Source organism: Tenrec ecaudatus, chromosome 17 (genome assembly GCF_050624435.1).
Source record: "Tenrec ecaudatus isolate mTenEca1 chromosome 17, mTenEca1.hap1, whole genome shotgun sequence".
NCBI classification, from domain to species: Eukaryota; Metazoa; Chordata; class Mammalia; order Afrosoricida; family Tenrecidae; genus Tenrec; species Tenrec ecaudatus.
Genome location: NC_134546.1, coordinates 34,090,245 through 34,101,636, shown reverse-complemented (window position 1 = coordinate 34,101,636; position 11,392 = coordinate 34,090,245). Strand labels below are relative to the sequence as shown.

The 11,392-nt window shown below is 60.3% G+C and overlaps 1 protein-coding gene across 1 annotated transcript; it reads right to left on the bottom strand.

The window, feature by feature from the left end:
• Window positions 1–1,103: 1,103 nt before the first annotated feature.
• PKDCC (protein kinase domain containing, cytoplasmic) lies at window positions 1,104–11,111 on the bottom strand. The gene is made up of 7 exons (XM_075535199.1): window positions 10,322–11,111; window positions 6,225–6,347; window positions 5,270–5,541; window positions 4,612–4,691; window positions 4,311–4,418; window positions 2,123–2,296; window positions 1,104–1,955 (listed from the first exon to the last, which is right to left on the bottom strand). The coding sequence occupies exons 1-7, from the start codon at window positions 10,958–10,960 to the stop codon at window positions 1,870–1,872; spliced, it is 1,482 nt and encodes a 493-aa protein (XP_075391314.1). The 5' UTR covers window positions 10,961–11,111; the 3' UTR covers window positions 1,104–1,869.
• Between the last annotated feature and the right edge of the window lie 281 nt (window positions 11,112–11,392).

Below are 11,392 nucleotides of genomic sequence, written 5' to 3'. Positions count from 1 at the left end.
ACTGGAGGGTCCTCCTCTACGAACAGGAAGCTCAGCTAGCCAGGGGCAGGCAGGGTGTTGGGGTCAGTTGGGTGTGGTGATGGTGAATTAACCTGGGTCTCCCTGGGCCTCAGAACATGGCCAGCCAGAGAGAGCATCTTGCATGCGTAGCCAGGAGTCCAAGATTCCTACGGGCCCATTGTAGCCACCACACTCACCGAGGAGAACGCGGGCTCGAAGATAAAGCCGGCCTCCATCGGCAGGCCTCTCAAGCCTGTATCCTATAAGAATGCTCTAAAACCACGTGTCTTAAAGGGAAGCGGGTGAGATTTTGAATCACATGTCTGTGTTCAGGTTGGGGCTCTAGCCAGCCTCCATGTGATCGTGGACCGCCCGGCCAGTTTCTTTCTGCGCACACACTTGGACGGCTCTGCGAGAACTCCCTCCTCCCCCAACCCTCTCAGGTCCAGAAAGAGGGTGCTGGTCTTGACACGGACCCTCCTCTCCCCACGCTCCGTCTCTCTTCTGCTCAGAGCAAGAGTCCCAAACAGAAGGGTGCTCTCAGGACCTTGTGGGCGGCGGGGAGGCGGAGCTGTGTGTCCAGTGTGGGGGCTGCTGGGTGTCTTCCATGACCCCTTCCTGAAGCAGGTTCTCCTGGTGGCTATCCTGCCAAAAGGCAATACGCCTCCAGAGACTTTGGATTTCAGAACACGCGTATGCAAGTGCAAACTTCATCATGTGAATGTGGGGGGCTCAGGAGGGTGGGGGCACTACAGGAATCAAAACGGGAGATGAGCTGTCAAAGCTGATTCTCAGCAACCCGACAAGGGAGCCTGGGGTCTCCCGAGGCTGTCAAGGTTTATGGGGGAGGCAGCCTCCTCTTGCTCCCTCCGAGAGGCAGGTGGGTTTGCGCTGCTCAGTGTTTGCGCTGGCAGGCCAGGGTATCACCCGCCACCCCACCAGAAAACTGACCTTGTGGATTTCAGTGTTTTGTCACTGCTGTCAGTGCCCCTTTGCCCAGCCCCGCCCCACCCTCCCCACCGGCCCCTGCCGCCTTGCCCCCAGACACACGTCAAAGATTAACCGAGGACAGGACGAGAGAGTCACAGCCCTGGAAGCCGTGGTGGGGGAAGTGTTTGCAGCGAAACAACGTTTATTAACCGAATGATATTTTATTTTTTACAAAAATAAACAATTTACCGAACAAGAAGTACAAAAGCTTCCGGACACACACACTCCAGGAGGGGGAGAGCCTGGTCTTGGCTGCTTTCACTGAAAGCAAATGAGGCAAGAGAGGCCCCGGCTCCACCCCCATCCTGGGTCCTGGCTCAAACTGCAACCTGCTCCTCGACCCCATGTCTTGGCTCATACGGCTGTGTGCTCCTCTGCCACTGTCCCCTGGGCTGCCCGTCAGGAGGCCAGGGTTGCCCACGCTCCGGGGCATCTGTGCAGAGCTCGGCTGAGAGAACACTGCGCTTCGATTGTCCTCCCGCAGCCCCACCCAGCCTTGGCACGTGTGGCGGAGGCAGCAGCAGCAGTGGCAGCGGCAGCAGGGCTTTGGCTTCACCCTCACACCAAGAACACAGTGGCTGCCAGTTGAGGGCCACACTCCCCGGAGGGGAGGCCTGCCTGGGCCTTGTGTGCCGCTTGGAGGCCCGGAGAAGTGGGCAAACGCCCTGGATTCCCAGCCCCGGGGCCAGCAGTCCATGCCTAGGCTGGTAAACTCACATTTTAACATTTTGCAATATTGCACGTTTGTCCTGGTCATGTCGGTCTGTCTGGCAGGGGTTCCAAGGTGACAGAGAGCCTTTAGCGGGTGCCTGTCACTCCCTCCATAGACAGGCCCCACCGGCAGGGACAGGCAGTGGGTTGGCTGGGTTCTCAGCGAGGTCAGTCCAAGGCCCTCACATAGGTGGTCTTGTTGGGATCGGGGACCACTTGGCTCCGGCCCGACTTGAAGAAGACCAGCTGCCGGCCTAGAGGCAGAGGTGAGGGTTGAGGGACGGGATGTTACCCTGATGCCCAAAGCCTTCTCCCATCATCTCAGCCTCCCCTCTGGATTCTGCTGCGGGTCCTGACAACCCCGTGACCATCCAGGGGAGCCCAGCCATGCGCTTTGGGGTGGCCTCTGGCCCCGGCTCACCTGTCCACGTAGTTTGGTTGGTGAGCACAAAGGCTCGGCACTGGGCGTGGCTCTCACAGACATCCACGGCCTCCTCCAGGTTGAATACTGACAGCAGGCAGCCGCCGTGGTGGTAGGAAGGCCAGCAGCGGTAGTTGTCCTGGAGGACAGTACTGCCTGGGATGCGTCGGTACTCTGCGGGGGGTGACGGGCACAAGTGAGAACAGGGAAGCTGTGAGGCCAGGAGGGTAGAGAGTCAAGCAGCCCCCACAATAGAAACAGGGCTGGCTGTTCACAAAATGACAAAATTCAAAGGCAGGAATATGCACGCCAGCTAGGAAGGGACAATACAAGGCAGCGGTCATCCAAGTGCCCATGGCTCCCAGCGACCCCCGTGTGTGTCAGGGAAGAATGGGGCTCCGGGAGGCTTTCAGGGGCCGTGAGACTCAAGGGGAGAAGGACAGGGCTTTCTACTCCATGAAGAGTTAGGGTCCCGGCAACTCACGGGGCAGTTCTACCCTGTCCTGTGGGGTCGCTATGAGTTGGCATCTGCCTGATGGCAGTGAGGTCGATCTCCAGGAGGAGGTCTCCAGGCCTTTCTGCCGAGTTGGGTCTGGCTGGACTTGAACCGGCAGCCTTTTGGATTGCAGCTAAGTATTCAATCACTATGCCACCCAGGGGCTTCTTGTGGGCGTTCTCCCTGACTTTTCACAGGCCCAGCCCCAGGCCTTTCACTGAAGGCACCTCTGGGTGGACTCTCAGCCTCAACGGCTAAGGAGTGCACTAGCTGCCGGCATCACCCAGGAGCACCCTTCATGCACACACCTCTCCCCAGTGGTGCAGGGATGAGGTGCACGCATGCTGTCCTGGCAGGCTGCGCAGGGCAGAGTGTTTCAGATATTTAGAGGCGAGCTCTTGCACCCACCCCCAGTGTGCCCTGACCCACCAGGGGAACCTGGTGCACATGCAGATTCCGGGTCAGGAGGGCTAGGCTGGGAGCCTGGGGACACGCCTTTCTAGGCAGCTCCCAAGTTAGACCCTGGATGGCGCTGTGCAGACCTCAGTGGGCTTCCTTCAGAGCCTTGGGGAGAGAGGCCGGGGGAACCCCTGGAGTGGGTCTTGGGGCTGGTGGGGGCTCTTGAAGTTAAGTGCATGGCAATGACTGGGCAGCACCAGCATCGCAGCCATTTGGGCATTGCCAGCTTGAGTGTGGGGGCAGGAGGCTGGAGGAAGAACCCGTGAGCTCCCCGTTTTATAAGCGCCCAGTAGAGGCTCTGAGAGCCCCTCAGCAGGCAGGTCACGGAAGCAGGTCTCCCGTTCAGCCCATGTTCTTCCCACCGTCCCAGGAGCCCCAGCTCTGGCCTGAGAACGGGAAGCCCGGGCTGCTGGTCACCCCGCCCGTCTGCCGCCTTCTCCTACCAGGGACTAGACCAAAGTCCAGGCAGGCTGTGATTTACAGCCCCATAAACGGCGTCCTCAGGGACAGAGGCGGCCATTGTTCACCTCGTTAAACTTTATTTACAGGGCTAACGAGGGCTCCCCCACACTTGACTGGCCAGGGCTCCCTGACTCCGGAGGCTGCCCACCCCATCGCCTCTGCCAACCGCAGCTATGCCCCAAGGCCTCAGTGGAGAGACCACAGTGGGTGACTAGTAGCCAGGATCCACCCTCCCACCCCACCCCTTCTGTCATAGAACTCGAGGCCTGGCTTCAGTGGCCAGGCCCCTCCATCTCCCACTGCCCTCCAAGCCCTGGATGGGCAGGAGGGAGGGAAGGAAGGAAGGGAGCCCAGATCCTGCTTAGAATAGGAATTGAGCTAATTGCTTCACATGCCTAACCTGACGTGCAATCCCAGAACAGTATTGTGACGCAGGTGATACTGGACCCAACTCACCAATGAGGACAGTGGGGTTCAAAGTCCCCAAACCATTAAGTGATGGGATTTGGGGTCACCCAGAAAAGGATGTCAGTGCCCACCCTGAGTCTGAGGCAGATCCATGGTTACTGAGTGCAGCCAGGGGCAAACGTGGAGGTGAGGCTGGTCAGTAGTCTCTGCATCCCTGCCTCTTAGCTGCCTTTCTGAGTGGCATTAGGGTGGCCTTTGGCGATCAATGGTGGGTGAGCCACCTGTTAACAATGAGGGGGCCCAGATAACCTCCCAACTGCTCCACACTCCTCTGCCCCGGGGACCTCTGCTGGGGCCACTCACCAGCTCCGCCGCCTGTGGTGGCGTTCTGCAGATATTGTCCACTCCGGTACAGGTGCAGCACCTTCTCCAGCTGGGCCAAGGTCTCGTCCACACCCCAGGCGAGCTCTCCTGCACATCAGTGAGGCTATTGGAAGGTGCCTGGCTCCTGAACCCTCCCCAGTCAGGTAAGCCAGCTGCCTCTTCCTTCCTCCTCATCCCTCCTGGAATCTGGGCCCAGGTGACTGGGGAGTGGGATTCACAGAAGGCTCCTGCTGGGGCAGAGAGGGTGACCAGGAGCCGGGGGCCCCACCTGAGTGCTCACCTGTGGCATTGACAATGCTGTCCAGCAGAGGCCGGAGCGAGGGTGGGGCGCTGTGGGGTAGGAGGTATGTGAAGAAAAACCTGTGGGGTAAGGAAACCAGGGCTCACGGTCAGCCTTTCTGTACACCAACTGGGGTAGAAGCCCAGCCTGGCTTCCCGACCAGGCACAACCCAGTGACCAGGTATAGCTTAGCTGCTGCCATGGGGTTTCCTGGCACATTGTAAGCATAGCAACCTGAACAATAGAACCCCTTCTCCCTCCCAATCCCATATCATCCTCGTGCCGTAACAGCCCTATAGCTAGGGCCCAATGAGGAGCTTCCCAGAGGTCAAGGGCCAGGGTCAGGGCAGGAGAGGGCAGTGCTGGTCCCATCAGGCCTAGGCTCTGAGCCCAAGCCTATTTTAAGAAGCCTCCAGCTGCCACCAGCACCCCCCCCCCTTCAGTCCAGATTCTCCTTGGGGTTGACTATTTTTAGCCTCCCCATCCAGGAGCCTGAATGTTCCCTTCTTGACTGGATGGGAGGCCCCTCCCTGCCTCTGCTGACTCCATGGGGCCAGGCAAGTCTCCTGGGCTTGGCTGGCCTCCTGCCCACTCCCTCCTGCCGAACCCCCCGGGCCCACTAGCATTTGTTGGAGCTCCTGAGTGGGGCACGGGGCACCTGTAGGCATTGTAGAGGTTCCGCTTCTCGTTCATGCCCTCGCACCAGCCCTGGGCCGAGCAGGGCAGCGAGAAGTTCCTGGCGGGGAACTCGAGGGCACAGTCGTTGCTGCTCGTGCACCGCGTCTCCTCCACACGGGCGTCGTCCAGATCTGTCACCTTCAGCTCCCCGTCCACCAGCACAAACTGCCGGGGGCGGAAGTCCAGCAGCGTGACTGAGCCCAACGGGGAGTGGGCCAAGTGGTGGAGGAGGCGACCCAGGCTCAGGCAGATCTGCGGGGACAGGCAGAGGGGCTGCTTGAAGCTTTGCTCCTGCTGAGGCCAGGGGGACCTCCTCCTTTGGGGTTCTAGGCATAGCTCCAGCTGGACTCTCTTTTGTGTAGACCTTGGTGCTGAGGCCTTACACCGGGGAGCCCTTGGCTAGCTGGACCTGGTAAGGACAACAGATTAAGGGGACTGGGCAATGAATCTCCTTCTGGGCGTCTTTCTTAAGTGATCTAAGTTCAGGACAGACACAGAGGCATTGTAAAGGTTACCTTAAGGTCTTTTCTAATCCTGGACACTGACCATTGGCAGCTGCTTGTGTGTATGTGTATGTTAGAGACGGGGCGTGCATGTGTGTGTGTGTGTTTAAGCGAGACCGTAGTTGGTGTGTGTGCTTATGTGTTAGAGATATTGAGGGTGTGTATGTTACAGAGACCGAGGGGTGTGTGTGTGTGTGTGTGTGTGTGTGTGTGTGTGTGTGTGTGTGTCCGAGGGGAGCAGGAACATGCAGGGTCAGGATCCTCTGTGGCCTGCTTCTTTTTTTAACCCTTTGCCTGTTGACTGCATCAGCCTTTGTGTCCTCCTCCCCTCCCACCCTCCCCCTCGGCCACTCCGGAGGGCTGCCTTCTAAGGGAGAATCATCCTGGAGAGGAGAGAGGAGCCCAGGGCCCTAGGCCCCCCTGCTCACTCACTCGGAATCGGTCCTCCCAGGACGTCTGCAGCAGCTGGATCATTTCCACAGGGGCGCCCAGCTCCGTGATGGTGGTCAGGGTGTCAGGGATGTCCTCGCTGTCCTGGTAGCAGTAGCCATAGAGCTGGGGGAGGCATGGGGAAGGTCATTAGGTCACGGGGTGGGGGCGGGGAAAGAGAAGGGCCGGCCTGTTAGATGCCCCCTCTCTGCCCTGACCATCTACGGACTATGCTTCAACTCGGGCCAGAAAAGGAAAGCGTGGAGCTGCCTGGGAAGCCTGCCCGCCCATCCCTGCAGCCACACATCTAGTTCTACTGGCTCCAGAACCCCCACTCTTGCTGCTCAGGTAAATGGGCAGGTCTGGCCACCATGTGTGAAGCATGTGTCCAGCACTGTGCTTTTTAATGCGTAACCCAATTCTTTTCAGCACACTCAGAGGGCCAGGTAGTGCTGTGATTACTTCCAATTTGCCAGTGGGGAAACAGACCCAGAGAGGTGAGACTGCTTGCCTAACGTCACACAGCGACTACGTGATGAAGCTAGGATTTGAATCCATACCTCTCCACAGCTTGCTTCCTTCCAAGAAGTAGACTGTCTGCTACTAGCCAAGCCAGCCACTAAGCACTGCACATGTCCCCCACCCCCGACCCTGCCCTGGGCTCCAGTCCACCTCCATTTCCCATCACTTCCCTTCAGGCAGCTTCATCCTTTTGTCTGCTCAGGCCTCGTGGGAGGAAGAGCAAGCTCCCATGGGGCTGGGTCTCAGTGGTGATGGGAACATCGACGTGCCGAAGGGGCACCTTCCTGATATTCTCATTATTTTCAGGAGGGGATCCTACGCATCCTGCAGGCCGCGCTGAACGGGGGCCACTGGCAGGAGGTGAGGGCAGCATAGCAGCAGAGGGATCTTTCCACTCTATGGTCTTGGGGGAGCGGCTTGGTGCTGGCCAATGGGTCCTGGGCCCCTAGGAAGCAGTCTGTCACCCATACTTCGCCCAGCAACCACAGGGAGCCCTGCTCCTCCTGGCCTCTCCTAACATACTCCAGCTCAGCACTGCTGGGGGAGGGGTTCCGGGCCCAGAGTCCAGAAGAAGAGGGGGATGGGGAGGAGCAGGGAGCCCAGGGGATGGTGTCCCTGCATGCAATCATCCTCCCCCAGCCCACCTCACATGCCCCCTCCATCTCAGGAGTGCTCCCCCTCCCTGGAGCCAGCTGTCCCCTGTCCTGCTGGCAGGAGCTGTGTCCAGCTCTTAGCTCACAGGCGTTGCAACTTTGGGGTTCGAGGGGGTAGCCCCAGGCACCCGTTTCTTGCCTCTCTACCCTCCCAACATCCCAGGGAGGCCCCAGACCCCAGTGGGGTGTGTATGTGTGTGTTGGGGGGTGTGGGTAAGGGAAGCTTGGGGCCTGGTTCTCATTTTCTTGCCCAGTGTCTCAGTCTTTGTGGGAAACTTCTGAAGGTTATTAAACACCCGGAGGTCGTTAAATGCGCTGTTAACGAGGTATTAATCAACACCCCTCAGGAAAAAAATAAAAAGACACCCTTCACCCCCCCACCCCCCCTCAGGAAGCGTGAGGCTGAGCGTTTCGACTGCATCTTTTGTTTGTTTGGGAGAAGAAATATACTCCAGCCACAGAGAGAGCTGGGCTGAAGGCCGCCTGGGGCCCCACTGGAGGCCTGAAGCCCCAGAGATGGGAGGGAGTGTGTGTGGGGGGGGGGAGACCCTCATGCCCTTTGACCCCAGGCTAGAGTGGCATCTGTCACGTGAGGGGGAGGGAGGGTGCGTGCCTACGCCAGGGGCAATGAGGGGAGGGGTCACTGAAGATGGATGGAAAGTTAGACCTAGCCCAGGCGGCTCTAGCAACCGGAGGCCGGCTGCTCTGGGCAGTTCACAGAGGGACAGGCCACCTTGGGCGTTTTCTAGTAGGACCCACAGCACCAGCTTTTCTGATGAAGGGTCCTGGGGGGCTGGGAATTCTAAGGAGCAGTCCTGGCTCCTCCCCAGCCCAGCAAACCATCACAGGGTTTCAAAATTATAAATGATAAAGAGGCATTAAAACAGCATTATTTCTTGTCCCCCACCCCCACCCCCAGCATACCCACCATGCAGGCTCCAGAGCAGAAAAGACCCTGTTGCATGCATCTCTGAGGCAGGGGCGGTACTGATGAAGAAGCCAGAGAGAGGAGGCACTGGCGGGGGTGCCGGGCTGCCATAAGGGGCGATGCACCCCAACGCAGTCCCTAAACTACACCGAGGGTGGGATTCTCACTTCCTCTTAATAGTAGTTTTTTACCTTGCTTGTTGGAAAGGGCCAGGGACTTCACACGTTGGTTATCAACGCTTCTACTCTAGGGCAGCAAATTCCAAGTCATGGCCTCTAGAAATATCTATCCAGCCAACCCCGGACAGACCTCGTATTTGGGTAAGGGTGAAAATCTTCCATTCTTATTCTTGTCTCTGGATCCTTTGGAATTGGGCTTGGGGGTGGCACGCCCTTTGTTTAACATCAGATTGGAGAGGGGCCTGCGATAGGTGCGTGGGGTTAGTTAGCTGGATGCTCGTCAGGAAGTTTGGGTGGGGTTAGCGAGGGAGAAAATCCATAAAAGAAAGACAGGAAAACACATCTAATATCAAACCTGCCCTAAGGGAAAAGGGGGTCTTAGGTCAATTAACTAATACTTAATGTCCTGCTACGTCACTCAAGACCTTTCTTCCCCTCAGAATCTGGCGGATACCCCAGAGTCCCTACGAGTTCCCAACAGCCCCTGGGAAGGGCAGAGAACAAGATCCTCCCAGTTAGAATGGCCACGTAACCAACCGCTCACTCCCTGAAGCTCTCAGAGTGGGCTGAGCCACCAGGCATAACCGCACACAGTTGTTGGCTCTATCCGACCTCCTACGACCAATGCCAAGCCCAGGGCTCCGTCACAAGGGTCTCACCAGAGTCTGGGGGGGTCTTGGGGGAACTGGGAGTCAGTAGGAATAGAGTGGACCTTCTGGCCTACTCATGGTGTGACCACCTGGATCGCTTCTATTCGGCAGTGCCCACCCAACCCTTCTGGGCCCAGAGGGCCACGTCACCTCGGAGGAAAGGAGAGGGGTCTTGTGTCTCTCATCAGTTCTGCTGGGCAGAACGGCTTATCTGAAAGAGCTGGGAGGTGGAAGGTGGAAGCTAGCTTCCTCTGCCGGGGAGTTTGCACACACCCCGTGCTCACCCGGCCAAGAGCTGCCAGGGATTCCCCATTCAGTCTGCTCAGACATGTGCCCGGGGAACAGTCTGTCCAATCCTTGAGTGGGCTCTGGGGCAGAGACCTGGAGGAGAGGAGCAAGTGCGAGCGGGGTGGGGGTACTCAGAGAGGAACAGGGAGACCCACTCTCATAGACTGCTCGTCTCTCTCCACTGTCTCTGTTGAACAGGGAAAACCCAGTCTCCTTTAGAAGGCAATGAAGCTACTGACCTTGGTCAACTTTTCAGCCTCTTGGGGCCACACCCTCAGATACTGTGGCCATCAGTCCCTTAGCCTGTCTTCCTGAGGGCTGGACTCAGGTTCCTAAGATAGTTCAGGGACCTACTTCAAGGTTTGGTGTCTCCCACAGTCATTACTGGGTGGGACTGTGAGTTTCTTGGCCTGCTCCCCAAAGTCTCCCAGCCCGACACCGGGACCCTTTCTAGCGCTTCTCACCCCCATTGTGGTGATCACCCCATCTAAAAATGCCAGACAAGTCATGCTTAGGAAGGTTGAGATGACCGGGGCTCAGATCCCAGCAAGACTGACCTTCTCTCTGCCGTGAAGAATCAGGATTCGGGGCTGGCCTCTCATCATGGCTATGGTGCTCAGCACCATAGCGCCAAACAAGTCCTTGGGGGGCACCCCACTGCTTCTCAGGGTCTTGGGTCCCTCTGTCCTAATGGGATGTATGGAAGCTCAGAAACTCAGTAAAGGGGCGCCCACGGGATGCCAACACAAGATCGAGAGGCAAAGTGGTGCAATGGGGTCTGAGTTCAAACCCGGCAGTCAGTCAGTCATTGGAATTCAGTTTTCTTTACCTATAAAACCAGATGGCACAGCCAGCACGGCAACCCACCCCCCTACCGTACCTGCAGCACGTTGGGGTGCCGCAGCCGCTCCAACAGCACCATCTCCTTGAGCAGTTTGTGGGCCGCCAGCCGATAGCAGCCCCTCCGCGCCCCGAACTCACGCACGCAGCTGCCCAGATCGTGGCCACTGAAGTCCACCGCCTTGAGCGCCACCGCGGCGCCGCCGGGCAGCCGGACCCGGTACACGGTCTTGGTGTAGCCAGAGCCCACGTACTGCGCGCCAGACACGTTGCGGAGCGCGGCACAGCCCAGGCGCGGGCCGGGCCCGGGGGAGCCTGGGCCGGGGGCCGGGGGCCAGCCCGGGGCGCCGTCGGGCAGGAGCCGGGCCCGCGGGGGCCGGGGGCGCTGCAGGCCCGGCCCGCCCGGAGCCAGGTCCATCAGGCGCCGCCGCTCCGGCCGGCCGGCCCCGGGCCCCGGGCCCCCGCGGGAATAGCGCTGCACCTCCTCGTAGCGCGCCCGGATCTGCCGGGCCAGCTCCCCGCGGCCCCCGCGACGGTCCGGGCCGGGGGCCGGCGAGGGCCCGAGGGACTGGCCTGGCCGCGGCGGCTCGGAGCCCGGTGCGAAGAGCACGTTGAGGACGGAGCCGAGCAGGAAGGAGGCGCAGAAACCCGCGGCCACAACCGCCCGCCGGCGCCGCATCGCTCCCCTCCCCCCCGGCCGGCCGGCCTCGCGCGGCGCCCCGGCCCGGGCCCCGGGCGGCTCAGGCTCCGCGGCGGCTCCGCTCCGCGCCCCGCCGGCCCCCGGTCCAGCCCGCGCGCATGGCCCCGGCGGCCCCGACCCCGGTCCCAGGCGGGCGGCACATCGGCCTGACACTTGCCTCCCTCCCGCCCTGCCCCCGCCGCTTATAAGGCCCGGAGCCGCCCCCGCGCCCGCCCCCTCCGCCTCCGCCTCCCGGCTCCCGGCCCGGGCCCGTCCTCGGCGCCGCCCCCTCCGGCCGCCCGGCCCGGCCTTCCCCGCTGAGTGACAGCGGGACCTCCTCCCGCGGCCGGCCGGGCCGGGAAAGCGGCGCGGAGGCGGCCCCGGCCCTGCCCAGCCCGCGGCCCCCGAGCTCCGGCCGGAGACGGGAGGGGG

What these genes read in the sequence shown, in the direction of transcription:
- PKDCC (XM_075535199.1), bottom strand. Translation starts at nt 10,960, where the DNA reads ATGCGGCGCCGGCGGGCGGTTGTGGCCGCGGGTTTCTGCGCCTCCTTC. An exon ending in GGCACCCCAACGTGCTGCAG is followed by an intron (nt 6,348 to 10,321) that starts GTACGGTAGGGG and finishes TGCCTCCCCCAG; the next exon opens with CTCTATGGCTACTGCTACCA. An exon ending in CAGCATTGTCAATGCCACAG is followed by an intron (nt 4,419 to 4,611) that starts GTGAGCACTCAG and finishes ACTGATGTGCAG; the next exon opens with GAGAGCTCGCCTGGGGTGTG.